The 18311-nt window shown below is 42.1% G+C and overlaps 1 protein-coding gene across 2 annotated transcripts in view; it reads left to right on the forward strand.

Annotated features, from left to right (window-relative positions):
* TMEM184B (transmembrane protein 184B) overlaps positions 1-14542 on the forward strand; it is a 32252-nt gene extending 17710 nt beyond the window's left edge. Inside the window, exons 4-10 of one of the 2 annotated variants that reach the window (XM_081928378.1) lie at positions 1360-1450; positions 2442-2517; positions 6671-6762; positions 7410-7579; positions 8112-8306; positions 9197-9220; positions 10299-14542. In XM_081928378.1, coding sequence (XP_081784504.1) covers positions 1360-1450; positions 2442-2517; positions 6671-6762; positions 7410-7579; positions 8112-8306; positions 9197-9220; positions 10299-10540 — 890 coding nt within the window. In that variant the 3' untranslated portion in view covers positions 10541-14542. The remainder of the gene's footprint in view (positions 1-1359; positions 1451-2441; positions 2518-6670; positions 6763-7409; positions 7580-8111; positions 8307-9196; positions 9221-10298) is intronic. The other variant, XM_081928379.1, reaches the window with a different exon arrangement.
* The last annotated feature ends 3769 nt before the right edge of the window (positions 14543-18311 follow it).

An 18311-nucleotide genomic window follows, 5' to 3' on the forward strand; every position in this document is an offset into this window, starting at 1 on the left:
AATCCACCACAGGACAACAGAAGAGCAGTTCACAAAAGGCAAGACTCTTACTCTCACCAAAACAGAACCTTTGTAACACGTAGTATTTAGTAACCATGCTGGGTTTTTAAAAAACCAAAATTAATAGCACAGGCTTTAATTTTCAACTGGACTAGGTGATCTTAATGCCTGGGCAGTATTTGAATTGGAGACCTTCAAAGTAAAAAGGATTCCTGCTGTAGACCTAATGAAGTCATCTCATTTCCACAAGTGCTGTTAAAATTCACAGCTGCATTGAGATTTTGAACCAGGGAGAACTCCGCTCACAGCTGTCCTAGTGTATTCTCATGGGTGAGGTTCAGCCACAGTTCGTGATATTGTAGGCAAGAAGAATCTGGTAATGATCCTCACATGAACAGAGCTTTTGAGTACCAAGCTTATCATTCAGTTTTAAAAAATGTGATTACAGAGCTGGAAACCCATTGGTTTATACTAGGGAGTGTGTGTTTGTCATCGCCTTGGTCAAGCTTAGCAGTTTGGCACCTGGTCAATATTTGCATGTGAGACCTTCGAAGTAAACAGAAATAGCACAAGCAAGTTGCATGACTCAATTGTCATGGGAACTTCCCCATCTAGTACACCATCAATGTCCCAGAATGACACTAGGGAGCACTGTGAGTCTAGAAATGACATATAAAATGCTCTGAACAACTTCCATAGATAAGCATGGCGGAATGGCTTGCAGGTGGAATGGTAAAAAGAATATTTGTGGTCTGGAGTGGAAGCATTGCAAGTGGATTGCACTATAAGTAATTTATTGCATAATATTCCTGTTATGTATATGAAGCAAATTATCTTGCCTGCATCCTGGCACAGCCCATCATTACTCTCTCAGCTGAGAACCTTTTGATAAATGAAAAATCATCCCCAGTGAATTGGAGCAGACTTTTAAAATGAAATAAATAAGATAAAGTACTTACAAAAATAAGTACTTCAAGATAAGATAAGATACTTACAAAAATCGTGGATAGCAGAGAATAGCTTAGAAGCAGCATTCTTCCTCTCGTATAGGACAAAAGACCTCTTCTGAGGTGGTTTTGACTGTGACATATTTGTGTACATTCTAAAAAATGTGAGGTCCCCCCTTTTTTGCTGTTTTATTCATATGCAGATTTTAATTGATTCAAATACTGTAAACTCAAATAGTCGATCAATAAAAATGTCTTTAATCAAATGACAGATCTGGTAGTGCATTGTGGGATTCTTTTTGAATTGCTGAGCTAGAACCACCCCCACCCCCCGTGGTTCCTTTTAAACAACATCCTTTGAGACCCTTGGAGTATATTTAGTGATTTTTGATGGTTTCATCTCTTTTTGCAGCTTTTGTAATCTATAACTTCCTTAGCCTCTGCTATGAGTACCTTGGCGGAGAGAGCTCCATCATGTCTGAGATTAGAGGGAAGTCCATTGAGTGAGTATGCTGTGTGTCCTCTCTCTCTCTCTCTCTCTCTCTCTCTCTCTCTCTCTCTCTCATCTATCTTCTTTATCTCTTTGTTGGGAAAGACTAGAGCGCAGGCTGGCATCTATCATAGCACTTGTTCTGCCTCTGCTACTGGAAACTCTTCAGTGAGATGAGTATGCCTTAACGTTGAATAAGGCCCCTTCATCTAGTTTACCAGTTTCCACACCAGTCTGATTGAGACCATTTGGTCACACGTGAATTGCACTTCCAGCCTTATTTTCCTTGTTCTCCAAGCTCCTTTTAGTCATACTGGCAATAGTTTTGTTGTTGCCCTAAGGCATTTCTGTCCTAATTTCAAATTAACCACAATTGTTCTTCACACAACAAGACATTGTGTAATCTGCAGTACTTGGGAAGCAACAGCACCTATTAACATCAGTGGGAGGTGGGTTGAATCTTGCAGCTGTAATTTAACATAAATGCGTGGAGAAAGCAATTTGGGAAGAAAATGTGGGGAATAAATTGTGTGCCTGCTTGTTTGTTTGTTTGTTTGCTTCCTTGCTTGTTTGTCAGTGGGTTGTTTAACTCCACTTTCTCTGAAGACATAAGAGATATTATTGTCATACCCTAAGGTGCTCTGTCTGATCCTCTTCTTTTAAAAAGTGTTTAATATTATATATCCATTCTAGACATCAGCATGAGAAAACAGTTAAACTGCTGTCAAACACCATAAATACTTATACACCTTATTTATAAAATAATCTTATATGAAATCTATTTTTACATTGACCACTAATAATGAAACATATGTTGTATATATTTTTCCACATTTATTATGCTATTTTTGTGATATACAAAGACATGAGAAAACTTGGTATACTTATTTGTATAACATTATTCCTGTTTGTAAAACCTAATAACAATAACAATAATAAAGTTAAAGATTAAATCTAATTATTTTCTGATCAGCTGTCTTGCTGTCTTGCTATCTTGCTTTTAGGTCCAGCTGTATGTATGGAACCTGTTGCTTATGGGGAAAGACGTATTCCATTGGATTTCTGAGATTTTGTAAGCAGGTATGGAAGGACAGAACTTGATTGGAGAGTTAGATGCCGCCACATGATGCTTCTCTCCATAGGATTATTCAGAAGTAGAATCTGCAGGGACTCCCTTAAACTAGTTTTAGGACACTGCTGAAAGTGTGAGGATGTCAGTTAATATGAGTATGTGCCCCCTGCTACCCCCCACCCTTGGCTTGTTCTCTTTAATTTATCTATACAGAACACACAAATCACTTCTAGGTCTGTCAGTTCTGCCAACCTTTTGAAAACTGGAGACAGAAGTAAAGAAGAATTTAGTTCCACTTAGCCTTGTAGCCTAGGGGAAGTTTTGTGTGAGCTATGGAACAGGAAACATTGAACTGAAATCTCACTTGCCCTTCTTACGTAACTTGCCACTTCACTTTTCAGCCAAGGCCCAGCTCTGCAGTAAAAGAACCTGTATGAGTTTAAAAATATTTAGAGAGAATTGTTTCAGTAACAACAAGAATGCTAGCATCAAATAAAGTATCAGTAGCTAGCTGCATTATTGACTCTGCTGCAATGTCAGTTTAACTGGGAGTGTAGAAAGTATGCATGGTTTGTTCACATTTCGTAACTTTTACTAATTTTTATTAATTTGGGCTATTTCAACCACGTTGCATTGCTCTGTCATGGATATACCTGTTTATCTGACCTTGTGATCTGTAGTGTCTCATTCTTTATATGGTTTTATATACCTCAGGTATGTACCCATCACTTTTGGTGTAACTGAAGCCCTTTCTGCCTCATGTCCCTGTAAATAGGCACCAGCACATTGTGAGCTATGCGCTGATTGTCTTCTCCCACTACTCCCCCCCCCCGACAGATTTATCCCATTTTTATAAAACTTCATTTGAGAGCAAAGGCAGTGTTAACACCTAAAGCACATTGTCACCCAGATGCAATAGAAAAAACTCATCTGTACAAATATTGATAACCTCTTTTTTTAAAAATGGTAAAGGAGATTGTGAGTGAAGACTGGTGTACAATTGTGTTATTGTGACACAAATGGCAAGCTATAGAAGAAAACTCAGTAAAAGGCATAGGGAGAATATAACCTTAGGGTCAGATTAGAAAAAGCTGGTGAATGTTCCTTCAGTTCATGCAGAGTCTAGAAATAGTTGAGTCTAGAAAAAGAGGCGATGTGGCCAAGGGTTCAAATTTGGCTTGTGTGAGGGAACATTGTGTGATCTAATGCTTTTGGAAGTGGGGGTGTGACTCTGATACTACTTGGGTTATTTTTAGTCTGTGTATGGTGTTAGGCAACGAGCAACTTTTTTTTGTTTGCATCAAGACGTGTAAATATCTGACTCAGTTGTCCTGATAATTTGCTTGTACCTCATGATGATCATTAGTTGCAACAGGTTCTTGTATGTGATTAAATGTCACATGCTCCTCATATGAGTCCTCCTACTTGGGTCTTGCAGAGGAAGCAGTCAAGGGTGAGCCACAACTCACCAAGGGAACCTCTCCCAGTTTAATTGTAGAGAATAAATTACCTGATATGCTGCAGCCAGCTCTTTGTAAACTGTTGGGAGGAAGTGAAAATGGTTCTTGATACATTTTTACTACACAATCCTATTGATAAAGTTTCTCTTTCCTGTCCCCTTCCCTTAATAGTAGTAGTGCAGTAGGACTCACAGAAGACAGGACTTCTCTCAAGACACTATTGTTTCTCGGGTCCATCTATTCCACATGGAAATTTGGCATCAGAATGAATTTCCATTACCAAAGAATAGTTCATTCCCATAAGGATAGTCCAGGGCCTCTTCCTTGAATTTTCAGCTTGCTGAATGAATGAATGTATAATCTAGTCTTGTTTACCCATGGAGATGCAAGGGGGAAATGTGCAGGCAGTGTATTCTCTATTGCTTAGTAAGAAGTAAAGCTTCTCCTCCCTTCCAGAAGCGTGGCCAGTGAATGCTAATGCATTGTGCTACCTGACAACCTCTTGAATATTTGCTATTTTCAATTTCATTTTATTTTTAGTGTGAATTCCTATTTATATTAAAATTATATTATAGATCAAATGATGTTTTAAATGGAAGCAGTACAAAATATATTAAACAGAGCACAGTCTAGATACATGGTTGACTGCCTGCATTTTAGATTTTGAAGGATTTGTAAATGGTGTCTCTGCCCGGCGCCATCATATTTCTGGCTACAGGCCTGGGATTGGGAGTGTATGGTGAAAATAGGTTAACTTTGGAACTTCATTTAGCATGAGCAATTTCACTGTCGATGTTAGAGTGCTTGTGTATGTACAGCAGTATGTCCTTGAGAGATCCAAGAGCAAGTGTTTTGGAATTCTTTTGTCCATATTTACAACCCAGGACTCTGTCTCTTCTGAATGCTGTGGAGGTGATAATAAAGAAGTGTATCGGGATTGCTAATATTTTCTGTGAGCTGCCCTGAGACTTTGGGGTATAGGGCAGTATATAAATTCATTCATCATCATCATCATCTGCACATCATAATGTTTCTCTGAAAATTGCAGTTGAAACAACAGGGTTGACTGAATCAGAGAACACTTTCTCCCCTTCTCCCCAATGTACCACTCCAGTGAAGAAGGAGCTACATTTCCTACTCCTAGCATTCCGTTTGCCTGGGGCAAATGTGACATTCTCAGGCCACTGGACAGGAGCTTAAATGTGTCTGAGATATGATTCAGAAGAGGGCTAGTGCCATACCACATTTTGATGATTTGTTTGTCCTCCCCTAGACTTCTGCCCAGTGACAGAGTAACTGTCTGGGTCACATCACCCACATGCTGTCCCTGTAATGTCTTAACACTTTCTTCACCAGGAAGTGTCTAAAAATAAAAGTTTGTGGGATTGGGCTGCAGGAAAATGATTAAACAACCCCCAGAATGGAGAAGAGGAAGCTTAGAAGCAAGTTTAACAATTAGCTTGACCTTTTCCAGTTCACATCATAGCAGTGACTCATCAACTGGATTGTGCTAGGATTTTTTAATCTCATTGAAGTTTTATGGTCACCACCCAAGAGCATCTTATCACAAGCAATCTTTCCCCCTCTTTTGGCTTTCTCTTTCATATGACTGCAAGGCTGGTTCTTCCTGCTTGAGTGCTTTCTACAAAGCAGGAGATTCCTGCTGAAATCCCAGAATCTTCCACTAGCTTTTCCTCCTCTGAACATGATGCCTAGCTCACAATCTGCCTATGAAAGCAAATGTGCCATTTCCTTTGCCAAGAGGGAGCTTCAATTATACATTCATTCATTCATTCATTCATTCATTTAGAAATTTATATCCCATATTTTTAGTGCCTATATACTGTTCAGGGTGGCTTACAAAAGTATAAAATCACAATCATGCAAAACAATGAAAATATGCTTAAAATACAGTAGGTTGTATCTGACATACTCAGAGTAGACCCATTGAAATCAGTGGACTTTACTAACTTAAGTACACTGATTTCAATGGATCTACTCTGAGTAGGACTTAATTGGGCACAACCCTGTAAAAATACATTAAAATGCTACAATAAAAATGTAACAAAGGCACAGACTGCAGAATACTCTCTCGCTCGCGCCCTCCCTCCCTCCCTCCAGCAGATACTTAGGGAAAAGTCTCTTGGAATTTAAAAATGCCTTACTGACCCACCAGAGATAGGGTCATCACAATTCTTGGGCTGTATGCAACAATATTGCTGCAGCCACTGAGGTGACCCCCCACTCTTGTTACCATTATCCATGGCTTCACCCTGAGTCCCTCTCACTCCCAACCAGGAGCACGTATGTCTTGTCTGGATGGTGCTTCAATATGCTTAGGTGTCCTACAGTTTATTACCACTTAGTATTATACGAAAAGGAGAAATAAGAGTTGTGTCCAGTCTGCATACAGATGTCCATTCACCCAGCCTTTGGTTGGGTGGCCTCTTCGACAGCTTTTAGACACAGAAGCTGTCTGTGTTTAAACATATTTTTACTCTGAACATGGCGAATTAATGAGCAGATTAACATCTCTGTTCAAGAAGCAGAATGGCAGTCATAATTCCAAGTTGAAAGTGCTGCTTTTTTTGGTCAGTTAGATGAATGGGACTGACTGGTTAGAGATCAAAGCCTGAAGGTTGTGGTCATTTGTTCTTCTCAATACCCATCTTGCCTTCCTCCTCCTTTTACTCTCTTCCAGGCCACTCTGCAGTTCTGTGTGGTAAAACCCCTCATGGCAATTATTACAGTCATCCTCCAGGCATTTGGCAAGTACCAGGATGGGGACTTCGAGTAAGTAAATAGTTTGTTTCTAAATTATAGAGTTATCTTTGTCACGAAACACTTATCTGACAGTCCTATGAGGGACTAGGAGTCTAACGGAAAAGGAAGGACTTACCTATCATAAGAACTGGGAGAATGCAGTAATGTCATGGCTGCAAAAAGGTGGATTGATTTGGCTTCAGAACCTTGAAATCAGAGTCTATAAAGTTCCCAGGGTAAACCTTGAGCTAGTTGCTTTGGGCCACCTTCACAGAATTGCTGTGAGTATAAATTCAAAATATATGGTATGCTGCCACAAAACACTGGAGGAGGAAGTTGGAAACAAAATACAAATAAGAGCCTATTAACATGGCCCCCTGACTTCTGCAGTCACAGGAAAAGCTTTGGTAAAGCATGTGCATGTTGATTCCCACAAATGTGCCGGCTTGCATACATTTTCCCTGTAACTACCATGTTTTCTCAATGTAGAAAAGCTCTGTATGTTGTATGAAATGGAGGTTGCTGTAATTGGTTGCAATGGTAGTATAATCTCCCTGTTGGCATTGGGTCATTGTTTAGTGATGGAGCTGGGAGCAGGGAGAAGTCTTGATAGCACTGCATGAGCTAAGAAACACTGTATGTGAGAAACTGAGCATTCATATTTTCTTCCCTTACAGTGTCACCAATGGGTATCTCTATGTGACGATAATTTACAATATTTCTGTCAGCCTGGCCCTCTATGCCCTCTTCCTCTTTTACTTTGCCACACGTGAACTTCTCAGTCCCTACAGCCCTGTCCTGAAATTCTTCATGGTCAAGTCTGTCATTTTCCTGTCATTCTGGCAAGGTGAGACAAACACACATGCCTTTAATCCAGAAGTAGATGTAACTGGGAATGTCTGAGAGACAATTAAAACCTAATGACACATGACACATTTTTCTTCTATTTGGTTTAGGATTCTTTTCATCAGTGTTGCCTTTTCGCTGTAGGTGAAATGCAGATTCTGCCTTGTACGAGAAATGAAAATTATTTATATTGTGTATTCTGAAATACCCATACTTAGCCATTCTGCTTTTGTCTTAAAGTATTACACTGTTAGTTAGGCAAGTGTCCTCTGTGTAGACTTATTATTATCATTTGGATGGGCAATTTGTAACCTGCTTTTCAACAAATATTCTCCAAACAGGTTACTGTAAGAAAGAAAAATACAAACAAAATCTGATTAAAATGATAAAATGTTGCAACAAAGAAAGATTAAAACAAGGAGGTGGCAACAGAGAGCTTCTTATCTACACTGATCTCTGGACCTACAGTACATTGTTCTGTAGAGTGTTCTGAGATTCCCTTAAGTCTTACATTTTGATTCTGTTTTGCTCAGGGATGCTGTTGGCCATTCTGGAGAGGTGTGGTGCAATCCCAAAGATCAACTCAGCCAATGTATCTGTGGGTAAGGGGACCGTGGCTGCTGGCTACCAGGATTTCATCATCTGCGTGGAAATGTTCTTTGCAGCCATTGCTCTGCGCCATGCGTTCACACACAAGGTCTATGCAGACAAGCGTCTTGATGCACAAGGTATGGAGGCAGGGTACTTACTGCTAGGCCTGTGGTGAAAGAAGGGAGGTTTCCCAGCTGAGCTTGTTCACAGTATAAATTCCTCAGCTGGGCAACTGAACACCATTTTCCCATCTGCCACATTTGCACACTGGTCGTCTCCTGATTTGGTTTTCATTTCCCCAAGCTGTAGAGGCTGAAAGACGATCTTCTGTTGAATTATGGGAGACACTCTCTTGAGAGTCCTTCCGATGGCTATACAGGAACTCCCCTGCATTTATTATGAGTTTCCCTGCACGCAAGAATAGAAGTAATTTCCGCATAAAAGTTTTCCCTTTGGAAGGAATGGTTTTAGAACACAGGAGGCTGGCATATGCCAAGTCAGATTGTTCTTCTACCTAGCTCAGTGCTGTCTACACTGACTGGCAGCAGCTCTCCAGAGTTTTAGTTTGTGGTCTTTCCCAGCCCTATCTAGAGAGATTGAATCTGGGACCTTCTGCACACAAAGTCTGTGATTATGTTCCTATACATTTCCCCTCCTCTTAATGCTAAAATTTGGGATGGTGAGCCATTTCTTAGATATGGTAAACAAAGTTCACTGTATCAGTTCTGTCTGGACTAGGGGAAGGGGACTAGGTCCAGAGCACAGTTGAGATGGAATAGACTAGGAAACCCACTTGTAGATATTTTGCAGGGGAGAACCAAGTAGAGTTTTACAGACAGTCTCCTCTGAAATTTTGTATTTAATAGTAATTGTACTTGGTTTGCTATAGAGATGAATATTGTGGTAATTTCCTGGTGGAGAGCCTGAGAATAACATGCCTTTTCAGACTGTTGTTTCCCATATCTTCCTCTCTTGTTTCCCCCCTCTTTCCTCTTTCCCTTGCTTTGGGCTCTGGTGTCTGGCGCAGCTGTTCCATCATATGGGCCATATGGTAGGTGACATGCTCTCTCTTCATTTGTTTCTCTGTCTCTTTGTTGAGACGCTATTTGCTACTGTGACTCTTTTCAGCTCCCTGCATTATCTGTCCTGTGTGCATACCATTAGGTATAACAAATGCACGTATGTGTACTTCAGGAGAAGCATGAATGAAAGGGGAGGTGGCTTTGAAGTTTTTGTCTCAGCTGCTCTGGTTACTAAAGAGCCAAGTTGTTTTTAAAGCAGAAGGGACTTGCCTCTTCAGCAGAGGGAAATTGCTGTGATAGAAACTTTAAAGAAGCCTCCAGCTGCACCTGAGGGTCTCAAGTGTGTGTGTGTGTGGGGGGTGTTATTTGACTCATTGTCTTCAATCTGTTGACTAGGCCATTAGTATACTTGTGTTTTGTTCCCCATCCACCCCCGACCTGCTAAAAGAAAAGTTATCCACAATACGTTGTCCAAACTGTATGTTTTGTAGTAATTTAAAAGTAAAAGTATTGGAGTAAGTAGGTACCAGTTACAATCAGATTACTTCCTGGGACAGAGTTAGGAACATCTGGAAGCAGTTTCTGCACTGGTATGTGGTGTATGCAATAGCTCATCTTCTCCATTCCCTACCCTAAAGTGTGACTTCCACTTTGATCTGACTTCCATCTTTGCTTCCTATTGCCAGCAGAAACTGAACATCTACTTTGGACATAAGTCCCTCTTTCCCTTTCTCTTGCTATCTTTCTCCTACCCTTGTTTCAGACCACGAGCTGCTCAAGCCACTTAGTATAAGTTACCTTTCCTCCTGAGCGGATTTTCTGTCCCTCTAGTTATACCTTTCTGTTGTGTAACCTTTCCTGATCCTTGAAAGCAGCCCATTGCAGCCTAGGTGATGATCTCTTACTCCTGCTGCCTCCCCAGAGTTGCCACCATGTTTTATGTCACTCATTTTGCTTTAGCATGCCTCCAGGCTGGTGTAACCAGTCCGTTAACTGCCAAAAGTTGCACCACAAGCAGCTTTTGCTCACATTAATGGGATATTTGGGGGTGGGGGTGGGGAGAGGAAGACTTCTATCCTCAATCATTCTTAATTTCTCTCTCTCTAGGCCGCTGTGCCCCTATGAAGAGCATCTCTAGCAGCCTTAAGGAGACCATGAACCCCCATGACATTGTGCAGGATGCCATCCACAATTTCTCCCCTGCCTACCAGCAGTACACTCAGCAGTCCACCCTAGAACATGGACCACCTTGGCGTAATGGCAGTCACATGATCTCCCACTCCCACAGCAGCTCTGGTGCTCGTGATAATGAGAAGACCCTACTCCTGAGCTCAGATGATGAGTTCTAAGCAGATGGTGAAGCATGGTCCAGCCTGGAACTTTCCCTTTATTTATTGAACCAGAAACACAGGTCATATCCCTTTTTTAATATGGTGCTCAAGTCAGGAACGGGCACTTCCTGTTGCCAATTGTGAGCATGGACCATTGTGACTAATGCAGGTGGTTTGGACTGTCTTTTCCTAGTTTCTTCTTGAAAGGCTTAACCTGGAGCAGATTTCACTTAATAAGGAACACTAAATTCACCTGGCATAGAATACAACAAAGATCTGGGACCACACTTTCTGTATGCTGGGTTTCTGCTGTTGTTAATGGGGAAGGCAGATGGAAGAAGGGTCAGACAAGGGAAGCTTGAAAAAATGAGGCTGTATCTTTACCCATTTACCTAAGTTGTCTCAAATATGGCCGGCTGAAAGTAGCAGAAACAATCCCCCCCAAACTGCACTACTAAAATGCACTTCTAGACACCTGTTAGACCTAATTTGGTATATAAGTTGAACCCTGTCTCTAACTGTTGCCCCAGTATTAACTTTTGACCAACTTTTGGCTTGTGACCAGAATTCCCTTAGGCACAGTATATTCCATAGTAATACAGTCACATTTATGTTCTGCCTCTGCTAACGATCAGCATTGGGTGCTTCAGAAGGGATTGGTTTTCTGCTTTAGAGTAGGAGAAGTATGATAGAGGGGAAAGAAGAAAAACACCTTCTGGATTGGAACAGTGAGCCTAAGTGAAATATGCTTGTTGAGGCAGAAGGTAGCTTTTCTGATGGGTTCCTTGCCCAACACTTGAAGAGAATACAATGCATTTTTCTGAAAATAGGATTTGCCCCATCTTTGGAAACATTTTTGCTAGAAGCTAATGCCCACCGTTCAGAGAGTCACACACAATTGTTCAGGACATAGGATAAGGATGTACATTCCAGTCAGGTTGTTGAGTCAAGCTGCACATCCTCATCCATTGTGGGTGGGAGACCACACCGGCTGATTCTCGAGTGGGCGCTTGGGAACCACCTGTTGGGTGATGTCTAGTTGCACTCACCTGAAGAGGCAGAACACATCATTCTTTTCATTTTCTTTTGTAACTTCTCTTGTGGAGGAGTAGTTCTGCAACTCCTAATACTAAAATGTCTTTATCACATCTATCCTCCTCCTTAGGCATTTACATCCTGGTGTGTTTTAAAATTCCAGAACATGTGTTGTAAATTACCAGTTCTTCTTGCTGTCATCAATATTTTACTTTTGTTAATAGTTAATTTTAAGTGCCAGTGGGATACAGCTTGCCTGGGATGGTGAACATTCCACCTTCTCTTCCCTTGCTTTTGTACCGGCCTGGCTGCAGTTTCGCCAGCAGATGTAAACATATCTGTGATGCGCATTTGTTACCTTGCCACTACATTCCCTTCAGTCCACGTGATTTAAAAAATGCATTGGTTTTCCATTAACCTCTCTAGGCCTGGCCTGTACTTGCACAAGTTCACTAAGCGAGAATCACAAGGCCCCTTTTACAAGCTGAAAAGCCTATCAGTCACTGAATTTACCAGACACCTTGGTTTGCTTGATGATTTAAAGCTGGAAAGGGCAATAGAATTAATTGCAGTGTGTTGTACTTCTCTGCTGCCGTTGTGGTTAATTGTGCCTGCATTAATACTGCCCGCAAAAAAAGGGGAATAACATTAGACTTCTTCCTTTCCTGACACCTCTCTCGATTCCTCTTCCCCATTCACTACCAGTAAGGCTTGTTCTGGTCTACGCTGCTATATGTGTCTCTCCCACAGCTTGCTGTGGTTAATGGACACCTGCTCTTTTACGGTGATTTTAACCCCTCCTGTGAAGAGTCTTGAAATGAGGATCTCTGGGGTTTGACTCTTTTGTTCCTTTTCTCTGTGCCTTAATATTCTATCTCACCCATGCATCACATCGTAGTTAATGCAGAGCTCAAGAACAGCAGCAGCATCCTTCATCCAAGCTGTGCTTGGTTGGACAAGAGTGTTTGTGTGGCAGGTTTTCTAAAACTTGTGGTTACTCTTCTTGGAGGAAGAGGGACGGTTGTGCTGCTGCGGTTTGCACTCACACTGTATGTTCCAGAAGAAACCGGACAGGAGGTGGGATGCTGGAGCACAACAGCTCCATTCATATCCCCTGCTTGAAATAGCCTGAGGGATTGATGAAGGAAGTAGAAGAGAAGATATTTAAAAGCAACGTGTTTCTGTAAATAAAAAAACCATCCCTCTCTTTGCAGTTAGACGTGTGCAATATATTATTGTGGGTTGGCTTTTAAAATCCTGTTGCTGCTTTAAAAGGAACCCTCAGACCCACATAGCTGTTCTTTGCAACTGGCACTCCAATTACTGAGCCGTAGCAGTGAGTTGTGCCACCGTAGCTGAAGCATGCTCGTAAGCCCTCGTTCTGACCCTCTTTTGAGCTAGATGTAGCCAGTTGTTGAGCTGCTGTGCGCCACCTTTGCAGAACTGGAACACAGGAGAGGGCTCTGGTTCCTCCCCTTTCCAGTGCAGCACAACCACACTTTCACAGTGATGCAGCTCTTATTGCAAAAAAGACTAATGGGCTGCTCTTGTACCAGCTGTGAATTTGGCGTCAGGTCCCTGCACCAGAAAATAGTTGTCCCTTTGTGCCTGCAGTAGGACTTCTTCATGCAGAAGTATGACATACCTCCTCATGAAACATAATGGATTTCAAAGAGCCCTTTGAAATGACCTTTTACCCTTTTTTGTTTTGTTGTTTTTTACTTCTAATTTTGGAGAAGGAGATAATAGTTGACTCTTGCCTGTTTTTATGGGACTCATTTACTTCCCAACTCTCCAACCACTTCCAACACACATTTACACATATTTGTAACGAATCTTCACGGCCAGTTCCCTTTTTGTATGGGTTGGGTGAAGGATGTGGCTGAAGTCTGTGCTGCTGACTTGCCGGTATTTCCGTGTTGGGAAAAATTCTATATTTTTAAAAAATAATTTTTAACATAAGCTATATATAAATACATATTGTGCATAGAAGTTGGTTTTTCTTGGAGCTTCTTATGAGTAGCAGTTTCAAGTAGCTATGTACAAGGTCCAGTAATAGCAAAAGGTCTCAGGCTATGTGGCTTTTTTCAAAGTGGAGACATGGAAAGGCATCAGTGCTAAGCTGTTAATAGAGGGAAGGTGTTTTTGCTCTCCCACAAGACTGGAAAGTGATAGGCCCAAAGAACTTGACCCTCAGTGCAGCAGTGATCCTGCATTCCATCAGGGCAGGGGTAGCCAACATCACCCTCTCCAGATGTTGCTGGACTACAGCTCCAGCTAGCATGGCCAATGGTCAAGGATGATTGAGAAGTCTAGCAACATCTTTTGGGGAGACAGTAACAGTTGGCAGAGTGGGGCTGTGCTACCTACCTGGCCTCCAATTTACTGGGAGGGGGAAGGACAAGGCAGAGGTGAGGTCAGCACAGTGCAAACACACCAGTGGAGACAATCTGGTGCTTCTGCCGGTGCATTTGCAGCATGCTGATCTTGTTGCTGCCTTATGCCTCCTGCTGCCTCCCAATAAACTGCAGCTACTCAAAAGCTGGCAGGGCAGGGCAGCCCTACAACACCAACTACTGCTCCTGGAAGCTGCTATGTTGGGTAGGCCCTTGATTAGGGATTCTTAGAGGCTAATCATTTAATATGCATTCTTATACATCAACCCCACCAGAATACTCTATAAGCGCTGCTCCCTTCCTTGCCTTCTCTTTCCTCCCCCAACTTTGTTTTTTTACCAAGTAACATACCCTCTGGAATTTTGTTTTTACTATTTTTCCATGTAGCTTAGTTATTTGTATATAAATGACTGGGGAAATATACGCTGTATGATAAGACAGAGTTACCTAGTTTTGTACCTATTGTGTAATAACTGATGTGAGCTCAGAGACAAGATATTGTCTCTATTTTGATCTTTGTGATGTTATACTGCTTTGCGGAAAAAAAGCAAATCCGACAAATAAAAATATAGAGATAATCTAGATTGTACTTAATGTGTCTCTGGTTACTGATTTATGGATATTCTCCGCTTCACTTCTCATAGTCTGGAATTCTCTGCTTTAAAATAAAATGCAGTTAATGTATAATTCTGTATTTTGCACATGTTCCAGTTATATATTTTGATGGTGGAGTAAGAATTCCATGGAGTATAGAGGGCAAAAACGGGGGAACCATAGAATGGGTAGGTGCCCATAGCCATGAATTCAATTTCCATCTCACACAGTGATTCCCGCTGCAATGTTGTCATTTGTTACAGGTAAGTATGAAAATGCCCACATAGTGTGGAGCATTGAAGCCTAAATTACTACCATGGAACCAGGACATGGAAACTTTTCAGTGCAAACTCAAATTGACATCTCTCTCTCTGGCATAACACTCTGCTCACCCTTTGTCTATTCTCTTGTGGGTGTCATCTTTCAACATTCAAGTCACAAGGAGCATAGGTAACAATCTTTATCTCCTTTCCTATTCTAGGAAATTGTATTTCTCCATTCCACACACTCCCACATTTCTCTTGGGCCTGAGACAGAGGCTGATCTTATCATTATTTCTAGCGGTGGAAATAATTGCTTAGGAGGTTGCTGTGGCTATGTAATATCAGTGGCAAATAACACTGGCTCAAATGAGCATTAGTGAGAAAGATACTGGTTTTGCACAATTGTCTTGGAGAGTAGAATTGTAACTTGGCATGTATCCATTTTGTAGGATTGAACTACTGCCCATTGTGTACTTTGATATGTCTAATGTCTGAAGTAGTTTTCTTGCTGGAAGTAGTGGGATATTTTTTTCCAGAAAATGATGTAGATCAGCCTTTTCCAACCTTGTGTCCTCTGCATGTTGTTGGACTACAACTAACATCATCCGTGATCATTGGCCATGTAGACTGGGGCTAATGGGAGTTGTAGTACAAAACTTCTGGAGGCCACCATGTTGGGGAAGCCTGCTGTAAATACTTGTGTATACCAGCCATGGCCTGCATGAAAAGAGTGGATAAGTGCATGTGTAAGGGAGAGTTGTTGAGCTTCAGCACACCTTGCCCCACGGGACTCTTGGACTCCTTCCTGATTGTGCCAATTAGTTAGGGGCAAGAGGAAGGAAAGGAGGAGGCTGTTGGCTCTGCAGGTGGGGCGCCTTGCTAATCATGTCAGGATCCCTGTCTGGATGTAGCTGAAATTTACTTCAAAGAGCCCTTCATGTGATTGCTAGTTGCATATTATGACGTCTCACCTAGCCCGCCATGAGTGCTTCCTTTGAGTTGGAGGGAACCTCAGGAGAGCCAGCCTTCTTTACCCTCCCCTGACTCTTAAAGGCAGCACTCCAAGCTGCAGCTGTTTCCTGTTCAATCTTTACTTCCGCATGCTCAGCAAGCCTTTTGCTTATACAAAGTCTTTATACTGACCTGCTATAGTCCAGAGTGGTAAACTGGTGGCCCTTCCGTATGTCAGAGGACTCTCAACTCTTGCCCCCCGCCCCACCGATCACTGGCCATGTTGCCTTAAGATGGATGAAAACTGGAGTCCAACAACATCTTGGAGGGCCACAACATAGCTGTCCTTGTTACCGGTCTCTGCTCCTGGCTCAGGTAGCCTTTTAGGACGCAGTGTCTGTAGCCTTGGGCTCCTCCGTTTCAAGCTTGGCTGCCAGGAAGATAGGGCCACCTGCTGCCTCCATGGCTCACCCCTCAACTTGGACCCTTGTCTCCTTGACTGCCCTCCCTTGGCACAGACCTGGTTCCTACGTCTCATAACCTCAGAGTGGTAGAGTCAGTACCCATCCCTGCTGTGCAATAACATCACTGGAGTAATTTTGTATAAACTTCCCCATGTCCTAGAAGGTTGACAGCTATTTCTGGAGACTGCCAGCTCATGGTGAGACTACACTTTCACTTCCCTGAAAGCCTGGTGTCAGCAGTTAACTTGTGCTCGACTGCTGGATGTCAGAGGAGGATTACATTTAAACCTTGTGTGTAGATTGTGCATTCTGGGTTTTCCCAAAATTGGCAGCAAACAGCATGACATTTAGATATAACATTGCTTAGATTCTGGCACTGCATTTTTGAAGATGTTTCTTTTGCCTTTGTTGTGTGGTTTAGCTCACGTGTTTGAAATATCAAGATCTAGCTTACTCTGCAGAAACTTGGGCAGAGTTAGGCTTTGATCTCATGATTTGTGTGTTTGTGTTTTTGTTTCTTTGGTATATTCCCAGGCAATTTGCCCTAACCACATGAGCAAAAGATAACCATCTTGTCAGACCAGAGTTGAAGTGGCAACAATGCAGCTAAAACCTAATGCTTTTAGAGAGAAAACAAAACAGTAGATTTTTCTAGGCAAGGGCTGGTGAACCTGTGGCTCTCCAGGTGTTGCTGTACTTCAGCTTCCATCATCCCTGGCTATTGGGCATGCTGGTAGGAGTGATGGGAATTGGAGCCCAACAACATCTGGAGAGCCACAAGTTTCCCCATCCCTGATAGAAGATGCTCCCAATTCAAGGCAGCAGCCTGTTCCCAGTGTAGGCATGTTGCAACTAAATGGGACAAGCTCAGTTAACTTGGAAACCTTTTTTTCAGTGGGGTGGGGGTCAGGTAGACTGTGTTAGTCTTAGTGGATAAACAACAAAGTGACTTGGGGCCAACAAATGTATTATGGTATCAGTTTTCATGGAGCACTGCCTTCAGACCTAGTGATCCTGAACTGCTACCTAATTTCCCCTTTCCTCTAGTCTCCTAGTAACTGACATGGCTGCTTGTTTTCTAGTGTGAAGAGAATCCTGGCGTTACAGTGATGGCAATGCTCTGGAATGTGGAATGGGTGAGGCTACTTGCCAAACTCTCTGACCTCCAGGTAGCATTCCAGGGATTCTTTCACATGCTTGCTTCAGCTGCCGTGCTTGGCATTTTATTCTCATTTTAAGAGTTTTTTTCTCTGGCCTTTTACAGGCAAAAGTCCCTGTTGTGATTGTAGGATTCCTCATGTGTGTGGAAATGGCAGTTGCCATTAACATTGCTTGTGTGACCCTAAAGGGTGTGTTGGGGATGATGGGAGAAGCTGCTATTGTATTTCCCCCCCTCCAGGGTTAAAGAACTTAGGTTGGTGTATACAAGCAGTCTACTCTCTGTTAAAACAACCTGCGCTCTGTGTCAGTGAAACTAGATTTGTACATCAGGAAAGGATTCCAAAGTCTTCACATCCAGAAAACATACACACAGCAGAGAGGAGCTGATAAGTGGAAATGCTCTAGCTGAAGTGGCTTGTGATATTTTTGTAAATAGTATAGCCTGATCCATACAGATGTGCAATATGCAATAATTTAAAGTATGTGCTAAAGGGGTCATGTGCCTTCTTCCCCACCAATTCAGCTCAGAGCTCTTGTTTTTATCAGGTGACTGCAAGGCTTCTCAAAGTTGGCTTGGTGTATGTTGTGCCGCCTGATGAAGTGGTTGTATAATTGCTTCACTGCACAAATCGATTTAAGAAGTGCTTTATACAGAGTCAGACCATTTGTCCATCTAGCTCACTCTTATCTGTAACACCGTGATTGCTAGTGGCTCTTCATGGCTTTGGATGCAAGTTTTTCCAGCCCTGCCTGAGATGGAACATGCAAAGCATATACCCGTCCTCTGAGCCACCCCACTCCCCCAATTTTTGCAACATAATTGAACAATGGAAGGCTAATAAAGAATATGCAGTTATAAGACACATAAGAAACCGTGAATCAAGCTTAGGGTGATATCACACTAAGTCATACTCTGAGCAGACCA

Source organism: Podarcis melisellensis (assembly GCF_964234715.1).
Source record: "Podarcis melisellensis genome assembly, chromosome: 10".
In the NCBI taxonomy this organism is placed as follows: domain Eukaryota; kingdom Metazoa; phylum Chordata; class Lepidosauria; order Squamata; family Lacertidae; genus Podarcis; species Podarcis melisellensis.